Source organism: Haemaphysalis longicornis, unplaced genomic scaffold (genome assembly GCF_048455015.1).
Source record: "Haemaphysalis longicornis isolate Haplotype H1 unplaced genomic scaffold, Haemaphysalis longicornis Haplotype H1 scaffold_10, whole genome shotgun sequence".
Lineage (NCBI taxonomy): Eukaryota > Metazoa > Arthropoda > Arachnida > Ixodida > Ixodidae > Haemaphysalis > Haemaphysalis longicornis.
Genome location: NW_027526204.1, coordinates 132,585,182 through 132,611,147, shown reverse-complemented (window position 1 = coordinate 132,611,147; position 25,966 = coordinate 132,585,182). Strand labels below are relative to the sequence as shown.

At 48.4% G+C, this 25,966-nt stretch overlaps 1 protein-coding gene across 1 annotated transcript in view; it reads right to left on the bottom strand.

Moving 5' to 3' along the window:
- LOC144159350 (protein quaking-B-like) overlaps positions 1-18,788 on the bottom strand; it is a 240,876-nt gene extending 222,088 nt beyond the window's left edge. The window contains exon 1 of the mRNA XM_077690768.1: positions 18,254-18,788. Coding sequence (XP_077546894.1) covers positions 18,254-18,371 — 118 coding nt within the window. The 5' untranslated portion in view covers positions 18,372-18,788. The remainder of the gene's footprint in view (positions 1-18,253) is intronic.
- Positions 18,789-25,966: the final 7,178 nt, after the last annotated feature.

The following is a 25,966-nucleotide window of genomic DNA, read 5'->3' as shown; positions in this document are numbered from 1 at the left end:
CGTGGCTGGGAGAACGTCGAGAGTGTTTATCGGGAGGAGCGTACACACACACACGCCCAAGCCTAAGCGAGACACAACAGGACGGGTACTCGTTTGCATGGGGCGCCCGAAGCGCCCGGCCTTTAAATGAACCATGTGGGTGTAAAGAGTGCTTAAGCCGCTTCCAAACACATACACACATACAAAATAGAAAGGTGGAACGGTTATGGGGGCTTCGGGTGTGTAGATTGTAACTGCTTACACGGAACTGCGTATGGCGCTTGCGAGAAGTGCGGAGGACGGTGTTCATATTTCTTTTAACAGTGCCTGAAGAACGCGTACACGGTGTTCGTTTTTGAGCTTGTTTGTGTTTGTCTTTTGACTTCTCAGCCCTGTATAGCATCTTGTGCCGCCGCAACGGACGGACAAACAATCTAGCAAGTAAGCAAGCCGCCAACCATGCGAACAAACAGAGGAACGAAGTATCAATCAGAGGTGAACGAATGGATATATTTTTTCTTCACGCGTTACGGTATTTTTCTATGCGTACGCCAATTTCATTTCCCCATCGATGGGGGGCCGCCTATTTTATGAGAGCGTTCACTTCGGGTGCATCGCGGATGTTTTAAAAGAAGATCAAAGGCTAACCTACATTTGCCTGCATCGCATATTGGTCGTATACCCGCATCGTCTCCGCAAACAACGTACCGTGTTTTCAGACAGCGTTACAAGCGTTCCTTCAAAATGGAAATTTTACGCGTAAGGATGGCTTTTTACACTGCCATTGTTGAATCCAGGAGTGCAGCATCCGATTTGATGTGGATAGGACTTGTTAGATTTGTACGTTGGCCTTCTAATCAATTTCTACAGCGGAGTTCTTAAGCGCGTCTTCCCGGATTACACGACGTTGGTGTAGCCCGCGGCGCCACTAGCGAACGCAGAGCAGACACTCTTTCTTTCACAGCCAAGAGAGTGCGACGAATAAAGCGGAAAAGATGCTACGGCGATAGCGTATGGAGCAAAAAGGAGGAGTAGCGTACGAGTACACCCTCCTTCCTGCTATCATGACCGTTCCATAACGGAGCCGACTGCTTGACCAACGCCGTCACTATGGTAACGACGGTTGGCTTGTTTTTATAGCAGAGCGGGAAACCGGTCACGGTACGGTACCCGGTACACTGCGCATGCGCGCAACTACTTTTCCGCCTCTGCGCAAGCGCAGTAGCGCTGGTCGCCTACCGGGTACAGTACCGGAGCCGCTACTCCGCTTTGCTATCTCTCCATTTTCGTTCATGCACAAATGGCGATAACTTTTTCTTGGCTCTTCCCTTCGAAAATTTGCGAGAATTATGCGTTAATCCGCTGTAGCCGCTTGCTGTGGCGTTGCATAGGGAGCTTTAAAGTACTTCAAGCACCGCGCTGCTGAGCACGAGGTCGCGGGTTCAATTCCCGGCCGCGGCGGCCGCTTTTCTGATGGAGGCGAAAAGCAAAAACGCCCGTGTGTACGAGATTTCGGCGCACGTTAAAGATCCCCAGGTGGTCAAAATTAATCCGGAGCCCTCCACTACGGCGCGCCTCATCGCCTGCGTAGCGTCGGCGCGTTAAACCCTACAATCAATCAATCAACTTCAAGCACCTCCTCCAGCTTGTTCCTGCGGTATTTTTTTTTAATTTAGGAAATCTGAATCCTTCATTCACACCTGCGGTATTTGCCGCAAAAACGTCCTTATACATAAAACAGGCCAGCGTTTTCTGCCTTCTTTGAGGCGGGTTCCTTTCCTTGAACCGTGGTTCTATTACATTCCTTCACTCCCGCTTGAAGTGCCAGCCTTTCGCTTTCCAGCGTTAAAACACCTGCAAGTCAAAACCTCGATGCGGAACAAAAAGAATAAGAAGGGGGGGGGGGAAGGGGGGGGGGAGGAGACGAAACCTTAAAACTCGTTGAAACGCGGATCACTCTTCGTCACATCAATCAACCAAAGCGCCAAGCTACGTCTGGGAATTCTCTCGCTCCGAAAACTCGTGGATTCACATCAAAAACAGTACACTCCACAGCATTCTGAATTGCGCAAAAAAAAAAAAAAAAAGCCCGAACAAGACGCAGAGAGGAAAGCGGGCAGCCTATTGCGAAGTGCTCCCAGAACGAAAGGAATGATCGCATTCCCAACTCATTTGGCTGCTCTTCCTCTTGATCGCTGTTTTTTTGTTTTTGTTTTTTTTTTCCCTCGGCGCTCACCGAAGCGTTAATGGTTGTTCCAACCACTCGTCTACTCAAGACATCGCTCAGCTTAACGGAAGTGGCTTTCACTCTTTCGACTGGATTTAGTAGGCGCGGGCTCGGAAATAGAAGCGAACACCGTCTATGGGTAAGGAGGGTTGAAGTTGTTAGTCTAGTTTGAGAGATTTGTCCAGAAACTGAAGATCTCACCTACTCATCGCTGCTTTGTAGCCACTGTCAGTGAGGGACACCGGGCACTCCGCTTCCGTTCTGCTGCAGTCGTGAGTTTCAATTCCCTCGAGGCCTTGATGGAGCAATATGACGTGCTAGTTCGAACAACCCGCAATCACTGCGCTTTATGTCAAAGGAAACGCAGTTGAGAGAGAGAGAGAGAGAGAGAGAGAGAGAGAGAGAGAGAGAGAGAGAGAGAGAAATGGAACTGTTCGCGGCTCACGCAAGAACTTGAAAAGGAAGAAAACGTCGAGACCGAATTCGAGTGCCACGGCGAACTCGCGAGGAAAAGCGTTCATTATGCCTAGCTGAGGACGAACTATATGCGTGTGATGAAAAATAGGGAATAATAACCCAAGCGAATTCCTTTTTGTTTCCGTATTTTGATTACTTCTGGTTTAAGCACCAAGTTAGGTTTTAAACCTCGCTTTGAAATGGTCGTGAATGGAGATTTTCCTACGGTGCTTCGAAGAGAACGCTTGAAAGAAAGCCTTTGCATTTCTTACCATCTTATTTCTTACTTCATATTTCTTACCAGAGTAGGGGGATGCAATGACGCGGAAATAGCAGGCTGTCAAACGACCGAACAGGCGCTTCACGAATGATGTGTATTAAAGGGGCGGCCGGACTAAAAACAAAGAAGCGAGTACGTTGATACGACACGTCTATCAACGTTTACTCCAGCAGGAATTCGGCGGTAAAAAGCGGGGCTGTTTAAATGTGGCGCAATCATCCACACACAAGAGAGGCAATAGCTTATAAAACGGATATTTCGTATATGTATGTATGTATGTATGTATGTATGTATGTATGTATGTATGTATGTATGTATGTATGTATGTATGTATGTATGTATGTATGTATGTATGTATGTATGTATGTATGTATGTATGAATGAATGAATGAATGAGTGAGTGAGTGAGTGAGTGAGTGAGTGAGTGAGTGAGTGAGTGAGTGAGTGAGTGAGTGAGTGAGTGAGTGAGTGAGTGAGTGAGTGAAGGCGTGGAGTAGTACGTAATAATTACCACGTTAAATGTTTGCGCCCCTTCACCTTCAAATATTAAATGAATTGCGCACGCCTCGATATTCAGTGGTTTTCGTGCCTGGTAAATGCACCACCGCAATCTTCGCTAATCCCCCTAAGTGAGTATGCTTAGCTTGACGAACGTCGCGAGGCACGCACGCACGAGAGCTAGGAATTTTATATATTTTGTTAACTGTCGGGCGGTCTCCGCGAGGCCCACGCTCACTTGCGCGCACTAGGCAATTTCTTTGTATTTTTTAAACTGCGGACACGAAAAATTACGAACAGCTTCGCTGTTAAAAAAAATATGTTAGAGTTATAAAAATTGATCGCACCCCCCCTCTCCCCCCCCCCCAGGAGAAAAATTACTGCAATAAGTACAAGGAAAATTAGCGATGAAAAAGGTCATCAGATGACAAACGATTAAGAATAGAATAAATGAAAATATCACTCATGTATTGATGTTTTGCCTCAGATATACGTTATGCTTCGTGTTCAATGTGCTCAACAATGTTAGTGTGAGCATTGCCTCCAGATTAGGGTGTTTATAAATCAGTAGTAGTGGCAGCCACTTTATTTAACATTGGGTTCGGGGTAGGCAGGTGGCGGAGAAGGCTCTGGCCGGGACGGTTTAGAATGGCTCAGCCTATACAAACGTCTCGTTCAACATCTGCGTCAACTTTGGCCGGGTGGCTGAATCGACAAATGGGCGCACGGACGGACAGACGGACGGGCCGACATACAGAACGACAGACAGACAGAGCAAAATTTCGCCATCCAAGTAGCCTTAGAAAGACTACCGTCTTTAAAAATGGAAGCGCATTCCCATGCTTTCTGCGCAGCAGTTCCCGTGTGGCTGCGCAACATAACACTCCGATACCGATCCTTGTTGTGCTACACACGCAACAAGCGGAAACATTTTCAAAGAGAGAGAGAGAGAGAGAGAGAGAGAGAGAGAGAGAGAGAGAGAGAGAGAGAGAGAGAGAGAGAGAGAGAGAGAGAGAGAATGCTCTTTAATGTGAACTGAACTGGTGAGGTCAGCCCTGCGAGGGACAAGGCTTGCTATACCAGATGGGGGGTGACTACGTTGATGAGTGGTGAATATCAGACATTGCAGCAGGAAGAAGACAAGGGGGACATGATAGCTGCGCATAAAAATGAAGGAAGCATACAAAAGCGTCCCCCTCCCCACGTTGAAGTCAGTTCGTGTGAGAACTTGGAAAGTGTGCGCCGCCATGCGGAACCAGCCTGTGCCGTTGCTGAAATCAAACCGGGCAGGCGCGCTCATTCAACCATGGAATTCCGGTTTTTCTCAACAGCGGCGCAAGCCTCGCATATTACACACAGGCGGAAACTGGAGAGGATGTAGGCCCTATACGCGTGCCATAACAGCGTCTCCTAACTTGCTTTGCGGCAAATTCAAATTGGAGTTTTACGTGCCGAAGCTAGAGTGTACGCGCACTGGTGGGGAATGTAGATTAGGCCCCAGAACCATTAACGAGCTGCCAAATATACTACACACGGACATTCCCTTAATTGTTTTTCACTATTTCCACCAGAACAACAACATCCGCCGTTTTCTGGGAATCAATAGCGCGACCGCGTGATCGGTGGAGCGACACTTCAAACTGTGAGCCAGCGCGGCGGGAACCTATAGACCTAACACTACAAAGTTATAGACCTAACACTACAAAGTTAAATTACAGTGGAGGGGTGAAAATATGGACGGAATAGCCAGGTTCAGAGAGAGGACAATTAAATTATATTGAAGTTTACCTTTCGTAAAAAATTAAAGCCATTCCACTCGATGTGAAAGCTGTCGGAAGTGCAGGGCAGTGATTTGCCATAATGCGCTGCTGCTCCGTTGTCCGCTCACCCTTACCACCCCTCACGCTCTTCGCCGCCCTAGCTGTCTCATTCCTCTCCTGAGGTTTGTCCAACGCATTTCGAATTTCCCGCCTTCGCAGCTCGCGTGCCCCCTGCCTGAAACTGCGCCAGGGGGAGTTCTGTTCTTCTGCTGGCTTTTCCTCCCGCACGTACCGGCGTTGCACTGCCACTTTTTTTCGCTTACTATCGTAAGAACCAACCAAACGAGTGTTCCTAACTAAATGAACGCGGGCGCTGCGGGTTAGTTACGTAAATTTTGCCTTAAATATACCTGCAGTGTTATTTGCGCTAAACAATAGAGACATGTATGGCGAGCGCCAGCGGTTCAGGAGTTTCGAACGCTTATGGCTATTTAAACCGCTTGGCTTTCGAAGAGTCTGCGAGACGCCGCGACGACAGCCGCTACGACGGAACGCCGGCTCTACTTGGGTCCAGTGAGCGAGCTACGACGACAAGGCGAGCCCCTAAAGTGCTCTGCACTTAATAGACTTCGATTAGTGCATGCGGTCGTGCGTGCGTGTGCGTGTGTGTGCGCGCGCGCTAGCGACAAACTTAGAAACAACGGCCTGAAGAGCCACTTTTAGATTCTGAGAATGACCCTCACCACTAAAAACTTCAGAGCCTTTCTGGAGACGTCGTCCGGCGGCTGTGCAAGTTATACATGACAAGGGGCTCCGAATTCATTTTATTCTTGCAGTCTCCAGATTAAATTCAACCCACAAATTCATTCGCCTACATCCTGCGACAAAAGCGATAAACTGAATTGCGTTATTTTAACGGAGGTCATGCTGTAATGATCTCCGACTGCACCTTGGTCATCTTGCAGCCATGAAGAAAAATCGAAACAAGACACTAGGGTGGAAAAAAAGAACCCCCGCCTCGCCACGCGTGCTTTACTTCCACCGCGTGGAACTGACCTCCCCAGTGGGCTCGCTTGCTGGGAGGAGGTATTGCTGCGGAGGCTTCGAGTTGGGGTGGCGTTGTTCCCAGCAGTTACTCACGCTTGGCCTGCCCGATACCACGCCCCGTTTGCGGACACCTGCCCCTACTGTGTGACTCCTGCGCCAGAAGCTGACGTTGAACACCTGTTGTGGACTTGTTCAGTCCTTAGAAACGCCAGAATCCAACACCTCCGAGGCACAGGGCTCCATCCTGGGAGACCCCCAGATCTTAAGCGTAGGATATATAGGGACCCCGCTTCCGGTCTCTTCTTGACTTTCTGCGTGCAACTGGTGCAATGCTGTACCTATAAACCTCCCTGTTATGCAGTAGGGCAATCTATCGCATTAAAAAAAAAGAAACAAGTCACTGCAATCAAAATGTACCTGCACCTTGATCATACTAAAAAACTCTGGGAGTGTGTGCTCAAGGTGGCGACCGATGCTAATTGCCGTGTCGGCAGCGCTGTCAACTGATCAACAGAATAGGGAGTGAACTGTATCGATTCGTGCTCCATGCGTATCTTATGGGAAAGTCATCTCAACATGCAGCGCAATGGGGATCAGCTTGAATCTGTTAACAATTCGATGCCATGGACAATTCACTTGAAACACGGACGGAGCAAACGATGCTGAGTAACGTGCAAGCCCCTTCAAGTTATACAGGTTTCGAACGCCCGCCGCGGTGCCTCAGTGGCTGCGGCGTTGGGCTGCTGAGCTCAACAACGACGATCCCGGCAGCGGTGGCCGCTTGTTAGATGGAGGCGAAAAGCGAAAACGCCCGTCTGCAGAGATTTCGGCGCAATTTAAATGCCCCCAGGTGGTCAAAATTGATCCGCAGCCCACCACTACGGTGCGCCTCATGGCCCACGTGTAGCGTCGACGCGTAAAACCCCATAATACGAATTTTAAAAGTTTCAAACGCGGGGTCAGACATCGATTTTCACGCTCCGTGCTTGGTCCCTCGCGGATTTGCACACGCTTACGGCTACGTCTTGTATTTATTATTTAATGCGTATCTCCGTGCATTGATAAATTGCGCTTTTTCTTCTCTTTTCACCATTCGGGAACGGTCGAGAGTTAATTACACGGCTCAAGTGCCACCGTAAGCAGACGACAGTAAATACAAAAAAAAAAAATGGGGAAAGGAAAACGTGAAGTTATACGCCACGCCCGCTATCAGACGTAAGTTAAGTTCACTCAGAAGGTTACACGCTTCGCTTCACAGTTGAAAGGGCTAATAGATGCTCTTGCAGACGACGAAGCTGTGTGCTTAAATACTGCGAAAATCAGGTAAACCAAACTTTCCTGAGTTTCTTATCCAGGTGTAACATGGAGTTTCGAAATATCAGTGCTAATTACGTCCAAGTAATTTTAAAAATGCGCAAAATGTTCAGCTCTTCGTGTTTTTTTTCCCCCCAATTTCCGGGAAGCCATACTTTGTACTTCGAGTTAGGTAATATGTTTGCCGTTGCTGCTGCCATTTACGTGCTGCTTAACTATGCATCTAAGTGACTGAAACTTTGAAATCCCGCCGCGGCACGGCACGGATCAGTGCGCTGGTGCGCCATGTTACAGCCCTCGAAGTCGTTAAGGAGCCTTAGCTGCTTTGCATTAACGCTGAGCCCGCATATATAATTACTCGACCGTGCGCCCTAGCTCCTGAAGGATGACCTTTGGTATTCATCATGCTGTAATGGAAGATGAGCATATTTTACCCTCACATTGTGGGCAATAGCGCGGCGTTGTTATTCTCGTTACTCCCCCGTAGCACCTAACTGCGGAAAGACACAGACAGACAAATATTTTTATTTAGCATGGATCGAGGCCGCAGGGTGGAAGGAGGGGGTTAATAAGGGCCGGCTGTGGCTGCCTCACAAGAGACTACCCAACGCAGGTTCGAGCGAGCCAAGCCGTATGACGACGAGGACGGCTCTCGTGGAGCGTACATCAATCACTCACAAGGGAAGGGGTAACTTCCATAATACAGAGGTTTATTACGTGGACAACCACTATACAAAACACTACACTGCACTACGCCCCTAGCCCCTGGGGCAAACACCCGTCAGCGGTCAGCGTCTTCTCCGCAGTCCGGTATCGGGGGCAGTTGGCGTCCGCCTGCGTATGCCTAAGCGACGCTCGCTGACGTAGAGAAGGGGGGCTCACGGTAGCTGCTATAAATTTTAAGCATCTGGGCTCGACCGTGCAGCATCGGCACGTGCCGCTGCACCGAGTGGAGGGGTTTGCGCCCCCACAACAGCTACCGTCGAATTGTTTGAGCTGTGCCTCAGACTGCTGCGCTTATGGAAATCAGCACCAATAGCAGCAGCAAGCGCGCGCGCGCACACGCATATATATATATATATATATATATATATATATATATATATATATATATATATATATATATATATATATATATATATATATATATATATATACAGAAAGATAGGGCAGCAGTCTACAACGCCAAAGGAGGCATTGGGGTGTGGTTAGGCTCTTTTTCTTTTTCACTACGGTTAATGAAGTAAACTTTTTTTTAATATACAAAAGAAAGAAAGAAAGAAAAACACGCGCCCAGAGTGGGGACCGAACCCACGCCTTTCGATTACATGTCGAATGCCTTACCAATTCGGCTATCTGGGCGACTGTGTTCTCCTTCACTTTCTGGGCTATTTATATTTACTAGAAGTGTATCTGACACTTGATTTCTTTTCTCTATTCAGTATAGTCTGTATTTTTCACCAATTATAAGTCGGAGGAAATCTGGCGGGCATAGGTGCTTCTCACAGTTTGTCACGTTCTAGTTCGTGTTAGTGAATGCAGGCGCCGTATTCTGCCCGATATTTCTTACAATTCATTGCTTCGTTACACTTTACAAAAATTTCAAAGCTGAGGGGATATCGCATTATATTAGAAATTATCACAAACGTTAGTGACAGAAGAAACGTACGAATCACGGCACCATCTAGATTGCCCCAGCGGGCGCAACAAAAACAACAGCTTAAAATTCCCAGCCAAACTCATTAACGTTGGATTAACGCTATTCCAACGGGAACGTATAAAAAAGACATCATTCAACTTCAAAATTCGTTACTGCATGTTAATCAAGCAGACAGACCGGGGGGAGGGGGGGGGGGGAGATGAACGAAATCTAATTAGGGAAAAGCGACACACGTGGCTTCCACGCAAAAACATAGACATCAACGTACACTGCGGCACTCTCTCCAGCTGTATCTGAAACAAATTTACTCTTGCCATAACGCAACCCTAGAATTAGAGTAATCATACTCCTTCAAAAGTGACAATCACATTAACCTCTTTCCAATACGGAGCAGCAGACGGTCAGTTGGTGTATATATACGCCGTCCGTAAGTGCAGTTCGAAAATACACGTCCTTTCAGCCCTCTAGCTTCCAAACACGAATTCAGCGTGTCTAGGAGCGAGCACTGCCCTCTCTGCTTACGTATCTCGAATGATGTCAGCTTTTCTAACAGCGCGGACGTTCATAAACACCAATAAGTTGACCCAGAAAAATTCACAGTTAGGCCCTCTCTCTCGAAGGAATTGACAGGAACATGAACTACGGTAACAAAAGATTCGTATACACACGCGAACGCGCCCGAACTCCTTCTCAATCTCCACATGTCGTAGTCATTTTGAAAATAGGGTAGACGCTCGTAGTAAAGTAGCCCTCGGGGCAGGAAACTGTCCCGGTTATAAGCGATACACCGTTAAAAACGGGTGCGATTTGCTCTTTTTCACTGCACCTGTGACCGTGCAACACTTCGTGTACGAGATACAATGACACGTGACCAATCTCTCATGAGGAGGCATAGTGACGTGACACCGAATGGGAAGTGGAGAGGGAAAATGATCCTTATCCACAACACTAGCTGTCAGTGGTCTAACATTTTACTGTCTACATAGTCCGCCACTGTCTTTCAGGAGGAGCGACATCCGCATCCTTTTGATGGGATAGGCAGTGACGAAGGCAGTAGTTGGTCATCCATCTTAGTACTAACAGGAGATTGGGGATACGTATTATTGGGAGCAGTGTAGTGTTCTTTCTACATAGATCCCCATTAAGTCGCGATGAACAGGTCATGATGATGACGACGACGACGACGACGATGATGATGTGGTGTGACGTGCTTCCGAACAAACTATTCTTGCGTGCATTGTGTTATGCGATGAAACGACACGTATTTTTCAGAGTTCTTCAATGCGAAACTTTCCCTCGAATGAAGCCCCCTGCGAGCACTCATTCATTTCAGGGAGAACTCGATAATTGTTTATAGGAGCGTCGTCTGCAGATAAAAAAAAAGAAGTGGTCCCGCAATCCACGCAGTGGCAAATATGCAAATGAGAGCATGACCCAAAACACGAATCACCGCGCCGCAGTCCGAACGGGTGAAAGAAACAAAGACACCGTTTGCTTGTAATTTGGTTTAGCCTACTTCTGAGTTAATTGGCTTAATAAGACTTGCAAGTTATACAGTCTCATTCCTGAAGACAATCACGGGGATGTCCGCTCCACGGCGGCTTCCGTGATGCGGTCGGAATCACTTAGGAGCGGCGGATGCAAGATATTAACGCGATAGCGTTATTAGGCTCATTAAAAAAATTTTTTCCCGCGCCTGCTAGCCTTCCACTATCAGCCGTGCTCATTAAGCGTCTGCGGAAGTACACACTTTAAAAAAAAAAGGTCGCGGCATTCACTAACGGAACACTAAGAAGTTGCTCGTCCCAGTATGCACTAGGTACTTAGTAACGGGAGGTAGTAAATGCAGCACCAGTCAGGGTTACTCACTGAAGCAGGCAGCAAGCACCACTACCTTCACTATTAAAGTCCTCGCCCTTCTGAGGTACATGCGTTTACTAACTGGCCATGCATAACCTAGTCATAAGCACAACCTCAATCTACTGTATACTACTTCCTACATCCCGTTAATTTCCTAAACATGCAGTTGCTATTGGCAGAGCCTACGTACCGTACCGCGGGGTAGTAAGGGTCGTAAGGAGTTAGTAGTAAGTACGGTCGTTACTAACATTTTGCAATCTTTTTTATTAAGAGCGCACGTCCCCGCTGCCAAGCGAAAGCTACTACTCCTGCAGCCAGATTCGAGATGCTCTCCCGCAGCTCGAATACGACAGAACGGCAACTGGACTGTGGGAAGGGGAGCAATAGAATACAGCGGTAACGAAAAAATACGTGATTTCTGCACGCGCCGTGCCTTAGCAGTTTATAAAGACTGTTCTACGCCCCATCGGCGGTCGCACCTTCGGCAGATACGGTGCCCAGCCGCCCCTGCAACTTGCGCCATGACCCCACAGCGCCCCTGCCACCACAACCGATTCCGGCACGAAGATTGCGTCACGGTACTAAAAAAGGGGGCAAAAGATTAACGCCAGGCTCTCAAAAACCAAGGAAGGCTTAGATTAAGACCAGAAACTAACTAAAACGTCTGCTAATGAGAAACGAAACCGGGCGCAGGACGTGGAATTACCCAATTTTCAAATTACTGTTAAAATTTTACGCGGTCCTGTCACCGCTGCAAGATATGGGGGAAAACGATGGATGGCGCCACTCAGGCAAGTAAAAAAAAACACCCTAAAAACTGGCCCGAATCGTCGTGGGCCTCAACAAAAGCGGCTGAGGCGATCTCACAATCAGTACAAAATAGAAAATCTTCAACCGATTTGGCCCACATTGTAATACACCTAACCCAGGAGGTGTTCAAAAGAGAGAGAGAGACAAGACGTATGAAGACACTCATCACGAGACAGAAATCGTGCAGCTTGCCGTTCCAGAAATTTACCGACACAGAAAGAAACAAAACAAAGACCATCATCAGGCCAGCATATAAGGCAGCCTTCAACCTGCGACTTGTCACGATTTCCCAAAAGGCCGGCGATCCGCCAACTGGAACTGCCAAAGATCAGCTTAAACATGAGAACTCACTCCGAAAAGGCCATTAGAATTTTGCCTACAGGCAGAATGCCTAAACGTTCGAAAATGATTTTTTCATCTGCAGTGGTGACAGTTCATATCAAATTGACACCCGAAACGGCGGTCTGGAAGGGTTGCCGCAGCCGACCAAAAAGCGCGCGAACTCGCGTACGATGCTACCTCGACTATCCCACTCCGCTCCCCGAAAAATATTGAGAATGTCTACTGATCCAACGTTTAGGAACACCATCCTTCCCAGTTCCAAATTGAGATCTTGGCTCCGAAGAATCGCAAGCTCTGCGCCGGATACAAACCAACGCATATACCGACAAATCTGACTGGCCAGGATGTTTTGTAGGTCACGCCCAATATAACCATAAAAAATGTTAAATACGGGTAAACTTCCAACCTTTTCCACGCAACCTGCTCATACTTAAAGATATTTGCAAGAAATAACAAAGTTCTAAAACATCGCATGTTAAACTTCATTCGAAACATGAAGGGCAGCTCTGGCCACATCGTCGACAGATCAGCGTGAGCTTATTGAGAGAGCAAGGAAATGAGCCGCGGCATCTATAGGGCTCTGCTCTCCGTGTTCCATGGACCCTTGAGCTCCCTACCATCTGTTTGCACCCTTTTGCAAACTGCCACTATATCTTATACAATGAAGGTCTGCTCTCTGTCTCCCTGCCACTTAGAAAGAAAACCAAAACAGGTGGGGCCACCCACGACACTATAGAATAAAACTTTAAAATACTGGCACTGTCGCATTCCAAAATCCCGCAGCCGCAACCTTTCACCCCGCATCTTCAGCTACACAAGCGTAGGTGACCTCTGTCCTTTCTGTGCCATGGCGAACAAAAGCCGTTGCCGCTGGTTTTGCTCTCTTCCCTGAACATCAGGGTTTAGAAAGCACACATGGTGAATAAAGCAAGTGCGCTCCGAAACTCCGCGCATCAACGTCGAAGTAGCGCTATCGCGTCGTACATCTTAAGATCTAACCGTAGATGTCATCTGCATTTTTGTGTGTGTGTCTTAAAACTGCGATTGACAGTTAACATGACCTGCTGAGATTAGAACTTCCAACGGCTATGCACTGGTTTGAGCAATTTATTTCGGGGTAGGTCCGATAAAACGCGCGTTGCAACCGTTTTCCGTAACTAGACTCTTCCCGTAGGAGCCCATGTAGCGCTCAGACAGGAATACTGAATTGTTCACAACTCTACGGCGAAATAATTATGACGAGGAAATAACGTTCGGAGTAATGACTCTAAGAAATTACGCTGATTATGACAAGTCAATAACATTCGGAGTAATAACACAGTCATTTTAGAAGAAAATTATGCTATGCATTTTCCTTCAAAATCTACGTTCTATTGGATGCTGCAGAGTATTTTGGAGAAATCTCGCTTTACTACAAAGTGTTTATGCTGACGGGCACGAAAAAACCAGCTTTGCTGCAAAAAAACTGCATTACAAGAGCAGTTTCGACTACTTCATGAAACTTGCTTTGGTCACGCCATTAGTGGATCCTATAAGCAGTTTTAATCGATACAGTCTGGGCAAAATTTCGCAGTGCATCGGCTAATTGCATTACGTTCCAGGCAATTGCAAGAAGGTCCGTACTTCTCAAACCAGGGAGTAAATAAGGGTAATTTATTAAACGTGGGCAATACGGGCCGTTTTAGTACACTCATTACAGCAACTAATTATCTGGTTCCTTCGCGGTGACCTGAACGGCTCTGAAAGTTACCCGGCAAACGAGACACTCCAGACGTCGAAATTGCTGCCGAGAAAAGAGCTCAGTAACGAAAGAGTCAAGTTTGTAGCTGCAGTTCCTAAAGTCACTAGTTTACCGTTACAAGTTGTGGAAGCAGGTTTGCGGCTGAGGTTCACAAAGGCGCGAGTTTGTCGTTTCAAGCAGCTAAAGTTCCAGATCCAGCTGTAACAGGGAATGAGCGACATCTAAATTCAAGCCTGTATGGTAATGCTTAGGCGACGAATCATGTCATGGATTACGTACAGCATCGCGCTCATATACAACCTGTGTCACTGTTGCCTCCGGATTATGGAAGTAGTCCGCTAAATTCGTTACTGACATCATTAGCTAAACACTAAAGTTGGCCGCAGCGTCTGCGCAGCAGACAGCTTTCCTGCGACTGCTTGTAGGCGGAGCAGTAGACCCATAAGGGGGCTGTCGGTTGGACCTCGAAGCAATCTCCACTTGCAAATGACGCTATTTCGTACTGCAGTGAACGCCTAAAGCGGAAGAGTTACTTGCTGAGCTCTTGATAGGACGGTAAGAGTATGCCGGACGGTAATTCTAGGTGGGTATACGACAGTCATTCGGAGAGTAAGTAGGCCGGTACGCTCTAGGTAGAACGGTAATTTCAGGTTTGCACTACAACCGTTGTTGTAGTACGTACCTGCTTAAGCCACATGCCATAAAAGCATCAAATAATAATCATAATCACCATCGTTGCGGGAAGATCAAACTCAGTTGAGCAAACATCCATTGATGGAAGAACGTGAGAGGCGGACGGGGGAAAGAGGTGAGAGGCAGTCGTGTTGAACCCCGAACCAGCGCTCTTAATGCTGTTTACAACTCGTTAAACCGTAATACCATTTTGTACGTAGAATTTTTTGCATCCTCACCGGGTACGGCTCAATGCGATTATACTGTAGCTCGAAGATTGAAAGACGCCTTTGCCGCGTCTGTGCAACAATAAGAGTTCGGCTTTCATATCCAAAATGAACTGCGTGACGTGAAAACGTTTGGTTTCCAGCCAACGCGATTGCGCGCGCGCGCCTATACGGCTAAAGGAAAACACAAATACCGTAAAACCCCGCTAATTCGGCCCCTGTTAATTCGGAATTTGGGATACTTCCGTCGCGGCGTCTGATCCGACCAAATTCTGCATTGTTCTATGGCTAAAAACTGTAATTAATTCGGACAGATTCGGGCGGTTTTTCGTTAATTTGGACTCCCCAGGGAGTTTACGTGGGGAAACAGTGGCACCACGGCCGCGACTCAGCTAATTGGGGTTCACCGCAGAAAGCAAAGGCGTGCCTGAAAGACTTCAACATCGGGACGGAATACGAACGAGCTTGAGTATATCTCGAAGGCACACACAAAAAGAAGCAAAAAAAAAGAAAAACGCATGGCCCAGGCTCACAACCAAGTGAAAGGCAGAATGCTCATCGCTGTGGCCATCAGTATATACGCCTCGAGCGCGGCCTGTAGGGGCGCCACTGAAATCCCCCTAGCGGCCCGTTTCGGAAGCAGGCGCGGGAGTCCCCGGCCCGCTCCCCCCTGTCGCCGTTGCTTTTGGGGCTCGTTCAAGACAGCGATTTATCGTTTGTCCGCGTTCGAAATACCGAATAACGAGGAGCAGGCACTCTGTTTGCAAGCGTGGTGTGTTCACGAGAGTATAAACGTTTATGACGCGATCTTAGTGAGATGTATATGAGCGCCGAGCGTGTGTCACAGGCCGGCGTTCCGGAGCCAGCATTTGCATGCAGCTGATTGCAATTCCGCTGCCCTGAAATTTAGTGGCAGTGTCTCCGTAAGCAGTGTTTCCTCCGATGGTCATGTAGCGGCCATACACACTATGATGTAAATCGACTTTGCGCACTTTTAAAATCCAGCGGAGCACTCATACCTGACAGCACGCAAGTTACGCCTGCCAATATCACATATCAGATATTGATCAGTACCATGAACAAGCCAATGCGGCATACAAACATTGTACCAAAGAAGTACGATGGATAATGCAAAATTACACTCCGGAGTCAGCACATGAGGACAAATGTAATGCTGTGTCGTCTTGTCCCGAGGTGAGCGCTCGCAAAGATTCATGGGTTACATTTATCCTCTACAGAAGCGCGAAGATGAGCTTATAGAGTAATCCGCGTCCGTGACCAAACTCTTCTTCAAAACATCGTCATATGACACAGGGAGACTGCAGAATCTAGCATAAACCGAAATAAGAGACTCTTATCAGATACGACACTCTTCCAACGAGCCCGTGAGTACGAGATTTCGGCGCACGTTAAGGATCTCCAGGTGGTCAAAATTAATCCGGAGCCCTCCACTACGGCGTGCCTCATCGTCTCCGTTTCGTTGGCGCGTTAAACCCTGCAATCAATCAATCAACTCTTCCAACGACACCTCGTATCGCTTGTGAACTGCCTACCCGGTATTCTTCAAAAAATGCGTCCGCCGAGTGATCAGCCGTTCGTTGAAGGCGAAAAACAAACGAAAAGTGAACACGCAGCTTGTGTGTGTGATTACTAAAACGTTCATTCGTTGATTTCGCTCCACATTTGGAAACAACGATAGTTGAGCGTCCTCCTCCTCACCCCCCCCCCCCCCCCCCCCCCCCATGTCTAGCGAAATAGTGCATTTCGCATCTAGTTGGTCTGGTGAATACTGCCTTGCTCAAACAAACGTCTTAACGTCTTTAGCAGTTCAGAGGCTGCACTCGTTTTTTTGTTTTCATTCCCGTACGACTATTATATTTATTCCTGACTTGCAGACCATTCATTTTCCCATGGTTTCATTTACATATACCTTGGTTCTTACTATAAGGCATGAGTGGGCATATATCTGACAATGCACAGCCTTTGAATGTACTTAACATTTTCGCGCGGCTTATACTCCCATAAAAGGCACAAGTTTTTGTCAGCTATTGGGTTATTACATCCCCGAAACATATTTTTCTACGACGTACATATTCGAAGCAAAGCCGCATTTGTTGTCTGCGCTGCAAAACGAACCAACCTCTTACAGTGCCAATATCAGGTCTAAACGAGGCGACAATAAATAGAATTCACTTGTTCTGAAGTGTTCGAAGGTGACAGCGGTGATATGCTGCTGCCGTCGCCGACGCCCGCAAGAGCGGCCAAGAAGCGCGCTGAACCGCCTCCCCGGGCTGCTCTTGTTGGCGTTAGAGCGCTCTACCAAGACGCAGCTGTTTTTTTTAAGTGCCTTAAACGTGCAGTTAACTTACAGACGTCTCCATAACAAGTTGTTTAGTGCGCGGAAAGGCAAAGAGAAGCGAAAGAGAACCAAAACACTGCATGACCACCTATCAGCAACGCAGCGCTGATCCCGCAAACGCCGCGGAGAAGCGGCGGCAGGCGGCGCAGCGATCGCGAATCTCGAGGCGTATAGCCGACAACGAGGGCGGCCATGCATTAGTCTGCTTTTTTTCTTTTTGTTTGTCGAATACTTTTGTGTCATTGAGTCGGCAAACGACAATCAATACAAGTTTGGTGATGCTGAAAGCATTTTTCAGTTATGACCGTACTCGCGATAATTCGGACACTGGGTTGATTCGGACATTTTCTCCGGCCCCATGAAACCCGAATTAACGCGGTTTTACTGTATATGCATCTTTCCTCTGAAACGAAACCAAAAGACTCAAGAAAGGCCGTTCTATCCTACCTGAATGGTTATACGAATGACCATTATACGAACGACTGTGTAATATTCGGAAATATATTCTTTTGTGAACGCTGTGTCGAAAGCGACCTAAAAGGAACCACCCATCCCGCCTCTACAAAAATGCTGTAAGTGTAATTAACAGTGTGATTGCTTGCGAAAGGACGTTGCGGAAGGGCGAATCAGTGCTTTAGGAGCCATCCGCTAAAAGCGGCTGAAAACGTCAGTCCAGCTAACAAAAATAATGCTTAGAAATATAAGAAAGTGACTGATTGCTTTCGAAAAAGCTGGTCACTGTAAAAATTAAAGAAACCAATAAGTCCCGAGGAGCTCAAATTCGAACCCTGGGCGTCCGTGCAAGGCGTTACCTTGATACCCTGAAGGAAAGCAGACACTTCAGTATCGTAATCGGTGGCGCAAATACCGGTGGCGTGGGTAGAACTCAGCAATGCTCTATCTCAAAGGGATCACACAGCTACGACGTCTATGGATAACACCGTCGTCACCCTTCGCGTGCAGCTTCTTTTTCGTTTGTCGCATACCGCTTCAAAGAGATAACGCCGGAAAAGAGACTCACCTTGGTCCACGAGTCGCGCAGCGTGTCCAGATAGCTTGTCGCGTTCGTTCATCAACTCCGCCAGGTAAGTCCTGCTATCCTGGTTATGCTGGGACGCTTTGCCGAAGCCGCCAGCCATGGCGTCGTATTAGAGCTGACACAAGTTGACAGGAGTTTGAGAAGAAACAACAAAAAGCGCAGCGAGATGAAGTGCACACGCGCACCGTATCCGGTAATCTCGTTATCCGCTCGCGCTTACACACGTGAAGCTTGCAGACGACGTGAAGCTTGCAGACGACGCAAGCACAACGACGGCACGACAGTCAAATGCGCCGACGGCCGGTCACGACTCTGAATAAATTGTGCAGCACTAAAATATCGGAGGAGCACAACTACTCAAGGATGCGAGATAAGGCGCGGAAACGCCTTCGTTCAATACGCCGGCGAGACGCATTCACGCCAAGATCGTCGCTCCAAGCCGCTTGGGACGCACCGGCAAGGGGGAATAGCAGACGATACTGAACGCGGCGCGGAGCATCCGAGGTGAAAACGCGCGAACGAGGGGCGAAAGCCGGAAGGTGGCGTGAAGCCGGAAAGTTGGAGCGGCGCTGCCGCCCTGGCGAAGATGGCAGAAACTACTGCGTTCTAGCGCGAGATTCAAACTGCCGTTTAGTTTGCGCGTGGTACGGTCGACCGTTGCCGCGGGCCCTTTTCTTTCCTCCATTCGCGGGCCTCAAAGGGGCGTTAAAATTAGAAATATAACATTTTTTTACTGTTTGTAAAGAAACTCTTGGGGCACTTACAGAGACAGACAACCGATTTTTGTGGAGCGCATGTTCTCTGACTCCCATGAAAACCTTCGTTTTTTATGCTGGGATAAGCGCGAGGAATTTCTAAATAAGCGAGCGGGAATGATTTTAACGTTGCAATAAAATTTCTGAAGTCTAAAGGTGTCGACACGTGGTGTCCAAACGTAGCACAACGTTACGTGTCCAAATAACTTCGTCGTTTTCAATACGTGATTGAAAAACCGCATGAAGGAATACGAAAGCTGGGCATTATTGTTGTATTATCCGGGGACTAGTCTTTAAACAGCTCTTTAAATCTCACGTGCAGTTAAAAGTATGATTACAGGACACGCATGCCTAGTAGTTCTAAAGATTAACATTCCAAAAGTTTAAGGGCGCTGTCAGTAAAACCGTTTCGGGTTAAGGTGTTTTAAGTGATGCCCGTTCATTTGGGATAAAGAAAATATACTCGACAAAAATCGCACGTCTGTTCTTTAAGTCTCTTTACGAGATTTGAGGGTGAAAGTTTTACGACCGGCTTCTCTCTGAAGCCGGTCGGGATTAGGACTTCCCCCTGCGATACTACTCAGACTTCTTTACTGGTCCATCGAGTTTGCGTATCCTTCTTCACTTACGTTCCTTCGTATTTTAGCGCGAATTACTTCACCAGGCAGACTGGCTGCACCTCACGCCACAGAATGACCAGAAGTAGAACTATCCGCAGTTATGGGCACGCTACCAATCAAAAGTAGCAGTGTTACAATTACAGTTACGTAAGACAAAAAGTGATTCTGTTACAGTTGCAGTTGCGAAATTTTCAAAAGTAACTTGATACAGTTGCGGTTAGTGTGAGAAAGTAACGTAGTTACTATTTGGTTACTGTGCAAACCCAATATATCACAAACCAAATGGTAGAGTTTGTTCAATAGAAATGCGCTAATGCATGCTGGTAGTCAGAATTGCCAGTGGTAAAACCTCAGACGACGGGAACCTGAAAGGAGGCACACTAAAGCCCAACACCACCAATCGTTGTGTACGATTCATTTTGTTGCATCAACACTTTCGCTGATGCACCCTTGGTATCGTTATGGGTGATGATGATGATGATGATGATGATGTTTGCTAGGGGTATCCCCTTTGTAGCGGACTACTGACGAGTCATCTCACCCTCCCCACCCCCCAAAAAAAGGAAATTCCTTCAGCACGCTTTCTATGCGGATAACCTCACGTTCTGGACTAACACAGGATCCCCCGGAGATCAAGACATTTTCCAGCAAGCCGTTGATTGCACACTCAGGTACTTGCAACAGCGTGGTCTGACATGTGCACCCCATAAATCCGCACTCCTCGTTCTTCGAGCCCGCACCCGACGCCGACCTCCAAACCCCACTCCGGACCCGTCAGTCACGATTGATTCCACGCCCTTTCCCGAAGTGCCCTCACTCCATATACTTGGTGTGACGTTCCATGCAGATGGCTCTGGGGCGGCTATTCTCCCACAACTTCATGTCACAGTCATCCAGCTCACACCTTTCATCAGAAGAATCTGCACCGAGCGATGGCCTAAAAGAACCAGACACCTGCCGTCGTGTTCAAGCCCTATGCTGATCAGCCGCATTACATATAGTACTCCCTACGTCAACCTCAAACCAAACGAACATGATAAATTAGACGCCCTTATCAGGAAATCGTACAAAATCGCCCTCGGCCTACCTGCCTTCACGCCTACTGCCCGACTTCTGCAATTAGGTATCCACAATTCCCCTTTCTGAGCTCCCCGAAGCACAGCGGGTCCAGCAACTCACTCGCCTTGCCCTAACCCCTACGGGCCACACGGTACTTCACAAACTAGGCTACCCCGCTCCTCTGCCTTTAGACACCCCCCAGCGTATCCCTCCGTCACTCCACGCTCATATCTTCGTGTCTCCCATCCCCAAACACATGCACCCTTCCTTCAATAAAGGCAGAAGACAGGCCCGCGTCACTCGCCTCCGAGCCGAATTCCACAACAAACCGGACACCCGATACACGGACGTCGCTCCGTATACATCCCGCCCTGCTCACGCACTGGTTGTCGTCGACTCCCAATGGGTCAATATTACCTCCCTCAGCCTTCTCCACGCAAGCACCATGACGGCTGAAGAGACAGCCATCGCTCTAGCAGCGACCACGGCTTCCTCTAACTACGTGGCAATCCTCACAGATTCGCAACAGGCTTGCCGCAACTACTGCACAGGCCGCATCTCTCCCTTAGCCAGCACTGAAGATACTATCCTCAATCAAGGATCCCATCACATCCATATTGTGTGGACACCAGGCCATTCTTCCCTCGAGGGAAACGAGGCGGCACACGCCGCTGCCCGCGCTCTTACATTCCGGGCATTTTCGTCGACGGAGAGGACCTTCCCGAACCCTCCATCTATCCCCCGGTCCCTCCCCGATACACTGAAATCTTATATCATTATCGCCAACTGCGGCTTCAATACCCTCCTCCTCACCCATCCCTCAGCACACACGCGGCTCGCATTTGGCGTCGACTGCAGACCAACACATTCTACAACACCACGATACTCCATTACATCTCTCCCTCCACTTGCCCCTACAACTGCTCCTCTTGCTCCGTCCCGAACACTACCTACCACCTGGTCTGGGAATGCCCCTACGCGCCAAACCCCCTTCCTTCCCCATCCCCTGAGCAGTGGGAGCGCGAGCTGGACAGCTCACGGTGCGAGGACCAAGAAAGCCTCATCGTTCACGCCCAAGCAGCTGCGCTAGCTCGCGGCTGTCTGGACTACGAAAGCCACCCACTTTTATGCTCTATAGACGTTTTCCAACCAATCAATCTAGGGCCATCTCCACTAACGTGAAACCTGGGGAGCGGCGAGGCATGCAGTGTACAAGTGTATTCTTGGCGCCTTAGCGTTTTTTCCAACGGAGATGAAACCGTTGGGGGGTAGAGGTGTACAGCTTTGATGTAAAAAGTCTCTTGTACTTGAAGCACGAATCTCTCTAGCCCGAGACGTAAAGGAGCGTCCTGGTGTTCTTTTAGTACGCGTTACGAAGCGCTCCAGCGCGAGCCGTTAACGAGCGTCCTGGTGTATTTTTAGCACATTCTAGCGCGAGGCGTAAAGGAGTTTCCCGGTCTTTCCGTACCGTGACTTCATCAGACGACGACAGGAGACGCCAACGGCCCCAGCACCTAAGGGGCTTCGCCAGTAAAAAAACAAATATATTTTGTTTTATACTCTTCGTTTAATACTAGCGCTGCTCTTAGGGCAGCCACAAAATACTTCTTTTTCTGTTACAAGTGATAGTTGTCCTAAGCACCGTTCCCTTCTTTTCGTTCTGGCTAGTATCCTAATCTGCTCCGTTCTCTGTGGGCGCCTCTGCGGTCGTCTTAAGAAGGGTAGGCCAGCTACCTCCCCGGGTGATGTCTAATTGCCAGTTGCTTTTTTTTATTTCTTGCTTCGGCTCGACTAAAGACGAAGGAAAAGTTTTAAGAAATCACCTTGGCGACCAACCTACGACCTAGCTGCTCCGCAGGGACAATAATCCTCTTAGCGGCCTCCTCTCCTAAACTGCGAGGCGAATCGTGTTGTGGAAACATGATAGGTGGTGAGGATATAGTAAAGAAGACAGTCCCAAAAAGTCGAAAAGCCCTAGCCCTAACTGCACGTCAGCGTTTAACGAGCGTTTCTGTTGGATGTTCTGATAAAAAAAGAAACTTACTGTAACTTTATTTCCTGTTACAGTCACTGCGTAAAAATGTGACAGTGTGATAGCTGCAAGTTCTTCTAACTTTGAAGTTACTAGTTACAGTTCCAAGTTAATAGAAAAAGTAGCTAGTTACCGCTAACGCATTACTAGTAACTAGTAACTGAACAAAGACTGGTTCTCCGTAACGGACCGTCACGATCACATGCGTGAGGACGCAAACCCCTCCACTCCGGGGGCGGAAGCGTTGGCGACGCTCTCCTCCTTAACGGGGCGAGGGTGATCCTCGCGCGCCTCCCTCCTCTCCCTACGGGGGCGACTCGGGACGTGCGCGAGCTATCCAGGACACCATCGGATGCGCAGCACCCGGTACGCCAGGCATTCGGCTATTCTTGGCCTTTGTTGCATTGTCCGTTGTTCCCAACATGCATGAGGTCCCGGCACCCACCATGTTGATTTGCGCATGACTTGATTGTGTGAGTTCCGTTATTTATGTTGTCTGGTGAGTCTCCGGACATTATCCGTTCCTTTATTATCCGCATTATCCGCAAGCCGTCACAGCGCCCGCGCTGTGACGGCTTGCGCCGTCTAAGGTCAGCCGTCGAGCACCGATGCCGCCCGGTTGAGGACTGAGGCTGGAAATGTATAGGATGTATTCACGGGCGAGGCACGCATGCAGGCAACCATGTGAGTGCGCCATCACTGGTTACGTCGGGCTCCACGGGATGGCGGTAGTTGTCCGTGCTAATGTTGGACGTTTAAAACTCGACTCCACCGGACGCAAAGTGCCTCGAATCCAATCTGAGTGAAATTAATAACATCGCTGGTGACATCACCGTTGAGAATGGGGTTGAAACGGAGCAGACGACACACTCCGGTGTATTTTTTTTTAATCTGTGGCGTGCAGGCGCAGTGGCCCAAGCCGCGCCATATCCATGGCGCTTCGGTCATGTCCGTGGCGGATTCCAGTGTTAACAAGCGAAGAAATTGACGGCTATACTTTTCAGTGAATACCATCTGTAGCGCCCATGGTGAGCCCCCCTTTTCTTACCTAAGCGAGCGTCGCGTAGGAGTACGCAGGCGTACGCTAACTGCCACCACCAGATGCCTGGGCAGACGTTGACTGGTGTTTGCCCCCGGGGCTAGGTGTGCCGCGCAGTACTGTTTTTGTATCGTGGTTGTCCACGTAATAAATCTCGGTACTATGAAAGTTATCGCTTTTCTTGTGAGTGGTTGACGTACGCGCGGTGACAGCCCTCCTTTCCGTACTGTTTCGCTCGCTCGAACATGTCGTGGGCAGTCTCCGCAGTCGTTTCTTTGCGAGAGTAACTAGAGTAACAACGTCGTGTTATTCTATTGCCAAGGCTAGACCACTACGCTAAATGTAGTGTATCGTGGTGTAGCAGCAGCTGGGATAAGGCTACACCTGCCACGCGATATGGCGTTAGCGCCACTAGGCTAACTCTTGTTCCGCCATTGAAAACGTGCAGAACTAGCGCCTTGGTAACGCACTCGGCTCCTACTCTGTTGACGAGGGGACAATTCGCATATGAATTCAGCTGTGTTTTTGACTCTTTACTGCTGCAGCCATTTTCTGTACGACAACAACAACGTCGGTCTTTCGCATAATAAAAAGGTGTATAAGGCCTTCGCCTCAAAAAACTTGGGTTATGAAAATAGTAGAATCATAACAAAACCCCATTGATTGTGGTGCATTTTTGTTTAGTGCCGAACTTTAGTATATAAACTATTGCGGCTTCTCATCGATATAATTTGATGGGCTCAGTGATATACTGATCCGGTAACAGTTAAAATCTTGGTTACATATCATGACGGCCGTAGTGTCTTGGTTGGTCCGCTCACTTAATGATGCCAACCTAAAAAATATAGGAAGAGCTACACAGTGTTCGATGCTCTTAAAAAGCCGCTGGGCAAAGTGGGCTTTGGTGTAGCTCCACAGATTCAAATAGACGCCAGCATCATTGTAAAAAACTTGGTTCTATGCACGCACGCTTGTCCTTAAAGGCGATTGGTTGAGAAGCTTAAAGCTCCCTTTTTACCGGAAGTAATTATGTCCTATTATAAGCGAAGGTTTATCAGAGTATCAGCATTGGTTAAGAGATTACGTTGTCACCACCGCGAGTGGTGGTGGAAGAAAAGTAGGGAAGAGAGTGGGACGTAGGGTGAGTAACATACCGAAATAGAATCAGAAGGGGGGGGGGAGGTAAACAGGGGTGCAAGGGCAGGAATTCGGGGGGGGGGGGGAGCGGAGCGATGGGAGTTTAAAACCGGGGGAGGGGAGGGGGATAACCCATTATGTTAGTGAAGGGAAGGGCAAGCAAGTAGAACAACATAGACAAGTCGGTTGGTGACAACCGACGTCCCGATACAAAGGGAGGACCTCTAATCATCATCATCATCATCATCATTATCACCCAGCGGTAATGAACAGTGGGCAAACATCCAATAGACTAACCACCGCCACTGTCTACGTATCACCCCACAGCGTACAGCGTACAGTCATCAAAAGTATCAACAACAACAAAAAGCGAGGTGTCAGCGTATGCCTAGAGTGGCAGCTTGCTACAGTGCCCAGGATAATCAGCGATGTTGTGCCGCATGCGCAGGAGCTGCCAAGAACAGAAAGCCAGCATCGGAGGTGCCCATTATCAGGCGCCGAAGATGCGCCGGTGGCTATCGTAGCTGCTCCGTGCATAGGCTGGCACCGGCTTCTTCGTTATTGTTAACACTTTTGAGGACTGTACATTGGAAACAGATACGTGACTGCCTGACTTTCAATTTCAATGGCTCGGTGGACCAGGCGTTGTGTGGCTGAGCCCGGGGACGTGGTTTCGATCCCAGCGGCTGCGGCCGCTTTTCAGAAGGAGGCGGAAAGCGAAAACGCCCCTGTGTCGAGATTTTAGCGACCGTTATAGATACCCAGGTGGTCGAGATTAATCCGGAGGCCTTCACTGCGGGGCGTCTCATAGCGCAGGTATACGCTTCCGCGCTCTTGTTTTAATATTGATAAGAGCATGGCTGTGTTTACTGGCCATAATGAGTGCGGCGTCATCAAAAAATTGGCCGCGTATCTGCTCCTTTCGTTGCAAATGCCGTCAAAAGACGATAGTCTTTATCGGCTTTTGCGAAGTAAATGCCTCCATTCGCTTTCCCGCTCACCTCTCATGTTGTTCCTCTTGCGTCGCGCTCCTCCCAAGGTAAAGACGCCAAA